Below are 13,539 nucleotides of genomic sequence, written 5' to 3'. Positions count from 1 at the left end.
GATTTTAAGAATTAATATGTAACCTCTGAAAACAAAGCTTAAAAAAAACAAAGTTAAAGAAAAACAGAGAAAATGGCTTCTTATTAGACTTGAGAACTAACTGATTAATTAGGTACAAAGATCTCAGATTCTTAATGAAAAATACCTACGTTTAACAGCAATAACCATTGAACTAGTTTTTGCTATGGTTAACTTTACATTTTTGCCAACTAACAAGTTAATTTTTATTTTGAAATAGAAAACCATCTTTCCCAGAATTTGCCCTGATCCATCCACTCTTTAACTCTCTAAATGAAATGATAAATCTTTATTACAGCTCTAGGATTTCTTGATTGAGACATAGAAAATAGAGAGCTTTCTTATGAAATGTTTCCAACTTCCTCTTAATTCATGTGTGAGGAACTTCCTGCCATTTTAGCATGTTGTGAGTGATTGTTAAACCGAAGCATATGGCTTACAAGATATCAATCTTCTCTTCTGTCTGGGTCAGAAATAGAAGAATATTTTGGCTTGAACCAAGCCAGGTAATTTCTCTGGCTTTGAAACTTCAATCTGAACTTTACATATAGTTGAAGAAGCTGCAGTTTTCCGAGCAAGAAATAGCTTTTAGCCAGCTAGCTTTGAAATGCTAACACCCACCTCAGTGACCACCTTTGTAGGTATATGTAATTAAGTCAAGAATGGCTTTAAAGTATGAGTTCTTTCTGACCTAAAGAGAAATACTTCTCAGCTGTTCCATGGAGTGATCCATGTTAGAAAATCACCATTTAAAAAATCTCTTTTCCTGCCTAGTGGAAGAGCAATTTCATTTTGTGTATTGACAAGTGAAGCCTTTTATTCTCCTTTCAACAATTTCTTATAACTGTAGTTCCAGCGCTACTTGAATTTTGCAGATGGTCTACAAATGTTGTATATTAGAGCATAGAATACATCCAGAAGGAACCATAAACCCTGCCTGACTCTGGGAAAAATATGGATCCTCTCCCCACTGGAGATCCCCTCTACATGACTTCAGAACTCCCATCTGCTTGTCGATTGCTTGGCTCAACAGGTCCTAGGAGTGGTCATGCTTCCCAGAACCACCAGTGAATTCCTGAAACACATCATTTCAAAGCTATAACTAGGGAAGAATGACTGGGGCTTACTCCTAGGGCACCTGAATTTAGAGGGCACAGTATTTTTAAAAATTATTTTTAAAGTATGCAGTTGTTAAATTTGCTATATTTAAGATTTGACAGCACTAGTGCCCCTTCTGTGCTATGGAAACAACTAGTCTCAACACCTAATTAGCTACAATAATTAGTTAAAATACAAAGCTACCATTCTATGCTTCTTTCCTCCACACTACTAGTAAGTGAGCTACTCTCTAGCCTGGCCTGCCTTGTTGCCCGAAGGCAATGGCCTTGTGTCTCATGTCATCCTCAGGTCTCTCTTGCATGAGCTGCTATCTACTATCTCTAATCCCATAGAATTGTATGCAAGAGTCTCCTAGTGTCGGACATTTCTACAATATCTAGTTTCAAGGTCTCTCTCCCTAGGTGGGACTAGTGTATCAGGGTCTCTCCTTTGTTCTGGTGTCCTGGGGTCTTTCCACTTACTCGACTAAATTGGTTTTAATTACTTCTTATATTACTTTGATAAGGAGAATTACAAAGTTGCTTTGAAGACCTGTTTCATGCTGCTTTCCCCAGGTGTCAAAGTACTAGACTTGTTGTTGCTGGTCAGTCGTTTCAGTTGTGTCTGACTCTTCATGACCCCTGTGGGGTTTTCTTGGCAAAGATACTTGAAAGGTTTGCCATTTCCTTCTCCAGGTCACTTAACAGATAAGGAAATTGAGGTAAACATGATCAAATGACTTGCCCAGGGTCATACAACTAATAAGTGTCTGAGGCCCCTTCTGAACTCAGGTATTCCTTACTCCAGGCTTGGTGCTGTGTACATTGTGCCATCTAAATACCGCCCCCCCCCAAAAGTGCTAGACAGCTCTACTTCATTTCTCTTGTTGGGGGATTTCCTATACGGTAGGCTGGTGATTCCAACTCTCTTTTAATTCACCATTGAAGCTGTGCTGCTAATGACACAAATCTTATCTCTTTGTTTATTTACCCCGCTTTCTGCCAGTCACACCAATATACACTTCCAAAACCAAAACAATGATAATATCTGGCATTTACATAGCACTTTAAGGTTTGTAAATTGCTTTACAAATATTACCTCTTTTGATCTTCACAAAAACCCTGACAGTTAGGTGCTACTTACTATTATCTCCATTTTACAGATGAAGAAACTGAGGTAGATAGAGGTTAGATGACTTGCACAAAGTCACACAGCTAGTAAATGTCTGAGGCTAGATTTGAACTCAGGTCTTCTTAACTTAAAGCTTCAGTGCACTATCTGCAGTGCTACCTAGTGACCCTGCCCTATTATTTTTTAGCTTTTCTCCTCTGCAGTTTGATCTGATCCCTACCAGGAATGATAATAGCCAATTTGGAGTTACTTTTTTCTATATTAGCATAGGTAAAGCATTTCATTGGCATATGGCATTTTAGTTTCTCATCTTCTCTCAATGAATGAAATAAATATGCTTATTCAATGGTGCTATAAATGTACAAATGTGTGCCAACTTCCCAGATCCACTTGATCTATTCTGCAGTTATTTTTACCTGAGCACCCATGAAAAGACTTCTAGGTGTGTCTTTAGACCATACTGCTGGCATGTTGTATGCACTTGCCAGAATCGGTGGGCAGCTAGAACCATAGCAGATCTCGGATATTATCTAGTCCAAACATGACACTTTAAAGATAAGAAAATAGAGACCCAGGATGGTTCCATGACTCCCCAAGTTCATGTACATCATAGGATCATCAGAGCATAGATTCAGAGCTGGGAGAGATTCTAAACCTTCACTGGTCCTATTTCCTTAATTTGGGGTGAGAAAACATTATCTCTATCCTTTCACCTAGGCCAGTCCTGCATTTCCAACTTCCTGATAGTTGTATTAACCTGGCCAGCCTACTGCCGCCTCAACCTCAACAGGCTTGACCACTAGGTTCATTATCTTTCCCCCTAAACTAGTCCTTCCCCAACTTCTCTTTTGTTTGATAATGGCACCAGTATCCTGCCCACACTCAGAATCTTGGAGTCATCTTTGATTCTCTTCTTCCTCTTAATCCACTCATTCAATTAGTCAGCAAATTCTTCCATTTTAACTCCATAATACTTTAACTTCCATTTTAACTTCTTATCCATTCCCATGATAACTGCCCTAGTCTAGGTCTTCATCTCTAACCTAGACTACTGTAAACAATCACTTAACTGGTCTCCTAGCCTTCAGCCTATTCCCTCACTAACCCATCCTCCACCCTGATACCTTAGTAATTCCCTAATACACAACAAATATGATTTCCCTTTTCTGTTCAAAAAAATTAAGTGGCCCACAATTTCCTGTCAAAAATAAAATAGCATTAACTTGGTATTCAATGCCCTGTATAATCTTATTCTCACCTACGTATCCATCCTTATCTCGTATTATTTCCCCTTTGTGGATGCTTATGTTTCAACTACTGAGCAACTAGGGGGCACAGGGCTTAGAATCAGAAAGATTCATCTTCTTGAGTTCAAATCTGGCCTCAGACATTTACTAGCTGTGTAACCCTGGGCAAGTCACTTAACTCTGTTTCCTCATCTATAAAATAAGCTGGAGAAGGAAATGACAGACATTCTTGTATCTTTGCCAAGAAAACCTCCAATGGGGTCATAAAGAGTCAGATACAACTGAAAAACAACAAAATATACCAATAAGACTAGTTAGTAGGTCAGTCTCAATTAGTTCTGATAATGAATCCCATGAAGTGCTCTATTTTAAGTTACAGTTGTATAAATGTGTTGAATTATTGCAGTCCAATAGAAATATGCAGTGCCAGTTTGAATGATGCCACCACATACTAATCAGGACCTGTATTATAAGGATGATCTGTGGGGAATGGGACAGGGACTTCCACTGCTTGCTTGTGCTAAGGGGATGACCCCTATTGAACTAAATTTCAACTCTTGCTCATCCTGTCCTCGCATGTCTCCATGCCTCAGTTTACGTTGTTTCCTAAGTCTAGAACAGAATCCTCCCTGATCTCTGTCTGTGAATGTCCCAAGCCAATAAAGCAAGACAGCCATGACTGCTACTTAAATGTATAATCCCCAGAAAACATATGGGTAAATAAAATAACTTTAATTTAAATAGAAGGAAGATCAGTGAAAACATTTGTCTAGCACTTTATGGTATTCAAAGCATCTTCACAAACACTACCTTACTTGATCCTGTCCAAGGAGACAAATGCAATGGTAGTTAAGGGATCTGCCATTTTGTTGGTAGATTCCCTCCACTGACTCATTTTGCAACTGCTCCATAATTTAATGGATTGTCTTCAAGAGCTGCCACGTCAAGTTGCAAAGTATAACAAAGGTGATATTGTCCCTGCATCACCATGTGCTAGAAATGATGCTATCACCATGTCATGAGCCACTAAGGGTGCTCCATAAACTGCTCCAGGGGATGCTTTGCGCACTAGCATTCTCATGTCATGCAAACATTCTCATTAGGTCCTTGGTCACTATCACTATCATCTTCAGGTAGTTTGTTGTTGTTCAGTCATTTCAGTTGTGTCCAGCTCTTTTGGACCCCATTTGGGGTTTTCTTGACAACAATACTGGAGTGGTTTGCCATTACCTTTTCAGCTCCTTTGACAGATGAGGAAGCTGAGGCAAACAGGGTTAAGTGATTTGCCCAGGGTCACACAGCTAGTAAGTCTCTGAGGCCAGATTTGAACTCAGGAAGATGAATCTTCCTGACTCCAGGCCAAGGGCTCTATTCACTGCACTGCCTAGCTGCCCTTTTTAGTTTACTAATTCCTAAAGCATCCTATTAACGGTTGTATCTTTGGGAATACTACAATGTATCAGTGTATGAAGTATTGTACATGAGTGGTGTCAGATTTAAATAGAAACAGAAACCTCTGGGTCGCATATTGACTTAGAAAACCACAAATTAGCATTGTCCGTATTGTATTGTGGTTTTGTTTATTTTGTCAAACATTTCTTAATTATATTTTCATCTGGTCTGCTGCACTTGGGAGTTGTGTGGGCCACTTGAAGTTTGAGTTTGGTACCTGTTTCACATGAGTTACTCTTCTTATGCTTCTGAATTCCTTGTACCATACACTGCCACCTTGCAAAGTGTCCTGGTACCACACAAAGCTTTTAAAAACACCATCACCAACATCTAGTGGTACTCATTAGACTAATTGTCCTCAATGTGCATCAGATCCCATGAAAGACAACCAATCTTTTAATAACTGAATAGCCACAGGAACTCTTTAAGCTAATAACCAGTGTTCTACAATATTCAGCAACTGTTAAATATAGGCTAGCAGCACAGTGATATATATGAGAGGAGAGAGGAGGGAGGGAGGGAGGGGGAGAGAAGGAGAGGGAGAGGGAGAGAGAGAGAGAGAGACAGACAGACAGACAGACAGAAACAGAGACAGAGACAGAGAGACAGAGAGAGACAGAGACAGAGAGAGAGACAGAGACAAACAGACAGACAAAGACAGAGAAGGAGAAACAGAGAGACAGAGAGAGAGAAGACAGAAAGAGAAAGACAGAGACACACACACACAGAGAGACAGAAACAAAGATAGAGAGACAGACAGAGACAGAGAGAGACAGAGAGAAAGAGTGAGAGGGACAGAGACAGTCAGAGACAGACACAGAGATAGGGACGGAAGGAGGAGGAGAGGGAGAGGAAGAGAGTTGGCTTTGAAGTCGAAAAGACCTGGGTTCAAGTCTCACCTGTTACACATACTTAACCTCTCAATGCTCTGAGCAGCTATCTAAGACTAAGACACTGAGAAGGTGTCCATCAGCTTTGGTAAAGGGACATTCCTCACGTAAGGCAATGAAATCACAGGTCAGATCCCCAGTTCCCGAAAAACAGTGATGCAGCAATGGCACCTGGACATACAAGAGTCTAATAGTTATAGTAACACCATTGATCTGGTCTATACAAGCCATATCAGAAAACCTCGCTGTACAATCACAGCGTAGGAAAAGTAAGATATTTTTTGAAAAAAGAAAATCTTTAGTGGTTCCCAATAGTGCCCTTTGGGCATCCAAGATAGAGATCCCAGAAAAGCCCTTTAAATATACTATGGGCTAACCCCTTTGAGGGGCTCTGGGGATCAGCAACCACTCAAAAAAAATTACCCATGACTCCACCCCACTCCTCAGGATGTGTTTCTTTTATGGGACCAACTAGACTTAATTCAAAGCAAAAGCCCATGGATAAGATCTCCCCTACAAGGACATCACAGTCCCATGGCTACCCTCTCCCACAGGTTGCCGTATCATCTTTGGAGGAGGGGAACACATACAGGCAACATTTGTGAAGAGCAAACATATAGGGAGGGAAGGAGGATGTCAGGAGCAGGAGAAAGTTAATGTCTCCAAGCGAGAGGTAGAAGGAAGAGCCGTTTAAAAATGCTCTGCTAGAGCCAGGCAGAAGAAAATTAGACTACATTCAGAATCAGAGCTCTAACTAGGGTGGGTAACCAGGGCTTTTCTCCAGGTCACCCAGTTTAAAGCATGCTTTCAAAGTCCTTCAGCAACAGGATCAGCAGCATAGAAACAAAGGAGCTACATGCCTAATTAACAAGAATAATTAGTTAAAATAAGAAACTACAAGATTTGAGTTTCTCACCTACTCTTCCCTACTTCCCCTGCCCCCACATGGCAACCTTTCCCATAGTTTCTGTCTCCCCTCCATGGGGTGGTATTCTGTTGCCCCTTCTCACCCTTTCCTGCTTGCCCTAGATACGTGTTTTGGCATTTGCCCCAGGTGCAAAAATTCGTGATTAGATTTTGGTTCAGAAGAATAGAGCTAAGTTTTAGTAGCTTCATGTTTCTTACTTCTCAAATGCCAAAAATAGCAGTAAAGAAACACATCTTGGAGAAACTTCTAGTATATTTCCAGAATTCAGCCCCCAGACAGATGGGTAAATTGATTAAATAAATATCTGGGCCTCTATAACTGTTCATTATTTTGGGTTCTTTTCCTCTAGGCAAAGAAGAAGAGAGACTTGCCCTAGAAACTGCTCTGATGTATGGGGCTAAAAAACCTCTTGACACAGAGGGCATCCATCAGTTCAAGGCCGATATTGACATGGACTTTGAGGTAGAAAAGGCTGTACTTGGAAAAGACTTCAAAGTCAGCATCACTTTCCGGAACAGCACCTCTAGACGATACACGGCTACAGCTTATCTCTCTGGCAATATCGTCTTCTATACAGGTGTTGCGAAGTCAGAATTCAAGAATCAGACTCTCGATGTGAAAGTGGAGCCCTACTCCTGTAAGTTGGGGAGGTTTTCCTCAAATTTCTGAGACCTGAACTTTCTTCCTAGCATCTCATTGGTGACGTCCCCCACTACCTGCTTTCCTAGAGCATAGACGCAAGGGCATCAGGAAGAGAGCTCACTCGTGTTCTCTAGATCACCTTTTTTGGTCTTCTTAATCTCCAATGGAAAGGAATGAAAATTCAGATATTCTACCTCAAGAATTCTGTGAGCCAATGAGAGATTAAGTGTCTCCTGGGGGTTAGTAAATTTCTTGAGAGAATCTCTTTGCTCACTTAGGAAAGGAGATATGTCTAATGGAGATGTTTGGGAGAGTCTCAACTCTTGTGGACCATTTGGCTTTTGAAGGGCATAATAAAAATTGCAGTTTGAACTCCTTCCCCCCCTGAAAAAATTGAGTTTGGGAGGAAGGCTCACAATCTATGATTTCACTAGTGTGAGAAGCTCCCAGTGTGGGAACTCCCTCCACAAATTCAGATAAGCATCTACTCTGTAACTTGTAGTTGTTGAAAGTTGCCTGGTGCATGAAGTAAAGTGACTTGTTCATGGTCAAAGTCTAATATGTGACAGAGGTGAGACTTTTTTGTTGGTTTGTTTTAAATATTTTATTTTTCCTCCAATTACATGCAAAAAACATTTTTAACATTCATTTTCTAAACATTTTGAGTTCCAAATTCTCTCCTTCCCTCTCTCCTCTCCCCCCTCCCTGAGATGGTAAGCAATTTTATATAGGTTATTAATGTGTAATCATGCAAAATGTATTACTATATAAGTCATATTGTGGAAGAAGATACAGACCAAAAAACATCCACAAAAAAGTGAAAAGGGGTATGCTTCAATCTGCATTCAGACTCCATCAGTTTTTTCTCTAGATGTGAATAGCATTTTTTCATCATGAATCCTTTGGAATTGTCTTAGGTCATTGTACTACTGAGAATAGCAAAGTCATTCACAATTGATCATTGTACAGTATAGCTCTTACTGTGTACAATGTTCTCCTGGTTCTGCTCACTTCACTATGTGTCAGTTCATGTGAGTCTTTCTAGCTTTTTCTGAAATCATCCTGCTTCTCGTTTTTTATAGCACAACAGTATTCCATCACAATGATATACCACAATATGCTCAGTCATTCCCCAAGTCATGGGCATCCCTTCAATTTCCAATTCTCAGGCCACCACAAAAAGAGCTGCCATAAATATTTTTGTACAAATAGATACTCCTCCCCACCTTTTAAAAAAAATCTCTTTGGGTTACAGACCTAGTAGTGATATTACTGGATCAAAAGATATGCACAATTTTATAGCAATTTATATATAGTATATTTTTATTATAAATATTATATTAAATAGGAATAGAAGTATTGTAATATAAATATCATATTATAGATATAGCAATTTATGTATAGCATATTTTATATGCTATATATAATATATGCATATATGTATATATATATATATATATACACATACAAATATAGCAATTTTATAGCAAAGTCCTTCAGAATTGTCTTGGACAAGACAGTGATGTTTTAGACATGGCTCTGCTGCTTCCTACCACTTTGAATTCCTCTTTTTTATCCCTGACCTCTCCCATCCTGCTTTTCTTAAATATCCTCCTGAGTGTTTTCACTATAGAAAATTCAAAATCTTATCCATCGGAGCTGTCATGCACCATCTGGAACTTGAAACTGCAATTTTGGTAATGACATTTCCTCAAGCGTGGTATTTGATAGGGTATTGGGAGGCATATCCTCTGGCAAAATGAGCATAATATTCAAGCAGTGTTGTGTAGTGCCTAGTGCATGAGATTTAAAAGTCAGGAGTTGGTCACTTTGAATTATGACTCAGAAACTATCTGTGTGACTTTGGGCAAGTAAATCATTTAGCCTCTCTGGGCCTCAGTTTCCTCATCTGTAAAGTGGAGGAGAGACAGTTGATGGCCTCTAAGGCCCCTTCCCAATCTAAATCTATGATTCTAAGATCCTGTGAAACCAAAGCCTGAAGTCAAATCCTGTAGGGTTAGTTGCTAGATGTGCCAGAAGGTGCTAGAAGCTGGTTGGGGACATTAAGACTCGATTTTTCATTCAATTAGTGGCCTGAAAAATAGCTGTACAGGTAGCATGAAAGAATGACAGAAGGGCCTAATTCATGCTCAGGGAGTAGCTTAATCACCTGTAAGAACCTATCATTCTTTATTTTGTGGGAATGGAGTTTGGTGGTAGTCAGTAGCCTTTGTGCTCAGGTTTCAAAACCAGTATCTCAGAGGGAACATGGCTGTTGTTTAGTTGTTTCAGTTGTATCCAATTGTTTGTGATCTCTTTTGGGGGGGTTTCTTGCTGGAGATACTGGAGTGGTTTGCCATTTTCTTCTCCAGCTCATTTTTCGATGAGGAAACTGAGGCAAACAGAGTTAAGTAACTTGCCCAGGGCCCTACAGCTAGTTTGTGTCTGAAGTTGGATTGGAACTCTGGTCTTTCTGACTCTAGGCCTGGTGCTCTATGCACTGTGCTACCTAGCTTCCACCATTTATCCATGGCATACAGAAGTAAAAACAGTACTCTAGATGGGAACTAATTGGAGCAGATAGAGTGGGACTCCCACCTCCTTTGTCTTAAACACTGAGTTGCTGTTAATGGAGCCTGACTGAATTAAATTTGGGAGCTGTTACATTACACCATTGCCTTATATGGAGCTTGCAGCCCACAAAAAGAGAAAGAAACACCTGTTTTTTTTTCATATAAACTGTTGTCTAGTCACATCTTCCCCCTCTTTTGCCTGTATAGTTCATTTTGTAATCCAATTATAGGATTTAACATTTATCCCTATTAAATCTCTTCAGACTCAGCAGATTATTCTAGCCTGTCAAGATTTTATGTCCTGACTCTGTTAGCTCTCTCCTCCCAAAGCAATGTCACCCCCAAATTTGATAGATGTGACTTCTGTCATCATCCTAGTCATCGATTAAAAAAAAAACTTAAAGAGCATTACATACAAGATGTCAATACTAGGTTGGGAAAGGTATCTTTGCACTAGAACTTAAAGAAGCAGGTCAAAGGCAGGTATTTTTCAATCTGTTGAAATAAAAGTTTCCCAACTAGAATTGAATGCATGCTTTCCAGATTGATGATTAAAGGGAATGTGTGGGCTGGAATCAGCTTGGAGGATCTGAATAACTTAAACCTACCAGTGCCTTCAAAGGTGCTATCATTTCAGCTTGGCTATATTTAGTTTTCTTTACTTTGGGGAAAGGAGGCAAGGCAGCTCAGGTCTGTGTCTCCCCTGGCTTTCCCCAGGCACAGTAAATGATATTGGCAGCAACCCAGCTCTACCAATAGTACAGTGGAGTTCTATTACTCTTTCTCTTGCCATGATTAATAAACTTTATCTGGAACAATTTCTTGTTCAGTAGCAAAATACAGCAGTTACATAACATGCTATTTCAGGAATACTGTTCTCCTGGGCTCTGAAACTGAACCTGGGTTCTTTAGTCCTGCAACTTAGGTGACCCTTTACCCACCACTCAAGGAGGGAAAAGGTCTTGACCCTCAGATTATGGAAGATAACAAGAAACCAGGGATATCCCCAAAGCTTGAAATCTTGCCAAACAGTCACACATCAGGAAAACCAGGAGAACTTTTGTCATTATCATTGTGACTAGAGCTAGCCCTAGGCAAGATACCTCTTCTGTAGATCCTTTCATTTTGCCATTTCATCAGCCAGCAGTCTGGTTTATCAGCTCCCTTGATAATGGGCCAGCTTAGAGTACAGTTTAGGGGATGAATGCCTGGAGCCGGGTCTCCATTCACCACTCTTGGCTTTGGAGATGCCTTAGTTGGAAAATGGATAAAGGAGCCTAGGAGTAAGAAAGGTCAAGGTCAAAAGGCAAGGTCAAAGCTAGAAGAAGATCCAGAGCCTGGGCACCACACCAGGAGGCAAGGTTATCTCCTTAGAGGCCTCAGAATGGAGTCAGAGCTATGAGGAAGCTGGGTATAGAGCACCGGGCCTGGAGTCAGGAAAAGCTGAGTTCAAATCCAGCCTCAGACATTTACAGCTGTGTGACCCTGGGCAAGTCATGTAGCTTTTGTTTGCTTCTGTTTCCTCATCTATAACATGGGAGTACTAGTAGCGCCCCTCTCAGGGCTGTCGTGAGGATTGAATGAGATAATGATTGGAAAGTTCTTAGCACGGTGCTTCCCCTAGCTTTCCCCACATAGCACAAGTGACTTCTGTCATCATCCTAGTCATTGATTAAAAAAAACTTACAGAGCATTACATACAAGATGTCAATACTAGGTTGGGACACAGTAAGCATTACATAAATGTTAGCTATTATTATTAATTATTATTATTATTAATTATCTTCCTCTTTAGCCTGGAACTCTGAAGGTGGATATGGTGGTTCAGGAACAAAGATATGGATAGCAGTAGGGGTGTGTCCTCAGTTATGAAGCAATGGCTTGCTCTTCCAAGACAGAAATCTTCTGTAGTCTCTCTAAGGCCAAGATTTTATGCTCGGATTCTGTTATCTCTCCCTCCCAAAGCAATGTCACCCCCAAATTTGAATAGATGTGACTTCTGTCATCATCATAGTCATTGATTAAAAAAACTTGAAGAGCCTCTGGCTCAAAGCCTCTATTTGCCCCTTCCACTGCCCCAAGGAGGGCTCATGACATCTAGCCTAGGGAGCCCCGTGCTCTGCAGGTCATGAGCTCTTCGTCATTCTTCTCCTTCACCCATATCCCACCTCCACTGGTCACTTTACTGAAAGGTTTGTCCTTGGGCCTTCCTACAATTCAGAATCCCAAAGTCATTACCCAATACCAATTGCTGCTCAATACAGCTAAAATGAATGATTTGCTGGAGCTCAAACTACCAGTCAGGGGATTTCTTTTCTTCGATAATTTTCATTGAGGCGCACAGTGAAGGATCTGTGGAAGAGGCAGAGTGATGAGCAGGGAAATGATTGGGGGAGAATGAGTGAATCAATTGCCTTCTTGTACTCTGCCTGCAGGTTTGCCACAGGTCAAAGTCTGGACTGAATAACTCAGCACTACCAGGCTAACGGTTTTGCAGCCGTGTATAGTGGAACCAATGGGCTTCTCCACAGGAGTGTTTTGACAGGCATGGGTAGCCAGGAATCCTCTTTACCTAATTTTCCTTAGGAGCTTGGGATCTGAGAATGGGAAAGAAAGTGAGAAAGAGAATAAAAACAACGTAACCGATATAGTTCAGTAATATAGTTCAGTTACTTACCATCAGGCAGGTGAAATAAGCAGTCACCTACATGGTTTAATTTAAAGGTTGCCAGGCAGTTCCAAATACCCCAAAATATACCCCTCCCAATGGCTTATCATTCCTGAAAACCATTAGAGACTGGATAAATATTGTCCTGTCCCTGAATAGGATGTAGTCATTAATATCCCAGGGTTCATTTTCTAAAATTGTTTCCTCTGTGGAAGGAAAGACTGGCATCAACACAGAAGCACTCAGTTCTTAGGAGGTAGGTAATGACAGGGAAGCAGAGTACAGAGAGACAAGGAACCACCAAAGAGAATCATCACCTATTTTATTATTTCATAGAGGGCCAGTCTGACCATAGCTCCAATCTGCATGAGATATTTTTGATTCTTAGAGAGATATGCCAACCTAGGACTCCTTCTGTTTTCCTTTACACCCCAATATTCACACTATGCCATGGAGGGCTATCTGAAGTCCCCTTAGCAACATCCCTAGTTAAAGCTACTTTCAGTTCAGCAGTTCAACAAAAAAGTTGCCTGGACCAAAGTAAGTGTTTAATATATCCCTTTCCTTCCTTCCTTCCTTCCTTTCTTCCTTCCTTCCTTCCTTCCTTCCTTCCTTCCTTCGTTCCTTCCTTCCTTCATTCCTTCCTCTCTCTCTTCTTCTTTCCTTTTTCTTTCTTCCTCATATTATCTTCTATGTGCAAAGCACTCTGCATTAAAAGTCCTCTTCATTAAAGATGGACAGAGAAGGCCATCCTTTTGGGAAATAAAGAGAATAATTGCATTGGGACTGTCACTTGACACAATTTAGTGAACCTTTCCAAGTTATCATCCTTAAGTCATTTCACTGAGGACCACCACAACAAATGCACACTGCTCCCAGCTGACATTCTTTT

At 40.5% G+C, this 13,539-nt stretch overlaps 1 protein-coding gene across 1 annotated transcript in view; it reads left to right on the top strand.

Annotated features, from left to right (window-relative positions):
• The window catches only part of F13A1 (coagulation factor XIII A chain), a 198,692-nt gene that overhangs the window by 160,366 nt on the left and 24,787 nt on the right, over positions 1-13,539 (top strand). Inside the window, exon 12 of the mRNA XM_036766459.1 lies at positions 7,114-7,401. Coding sequence (XP_036622354.1) covers positions 7,114-7,401 — 288 coding nt within the window. The remainder of the gene's footprint in view (positions 1-7,113; positions 7,402-13,539) is intronic.

Source organism: Trichosurus vulpecula, chromosome 1 (assembly GCF_011100635.1).
Source record: "Trichosurus vulpecula isolate mTriVul1 chromosome 1, mTriVul1.pri, whole genome shotgun sequence".
NCBI classification, from domain to species: Eukaryota; Metazoa; Chordata; class Mammalia; order Diprotodontia; family Phalangeridae; genus Trichosurus; species Trichosurus vulpecula.
The sequence above is the reverse complement of the archived record's forward strand: the minus strand, read 5'-3'. Positions and strand labels throughout refer to the sequence as shown.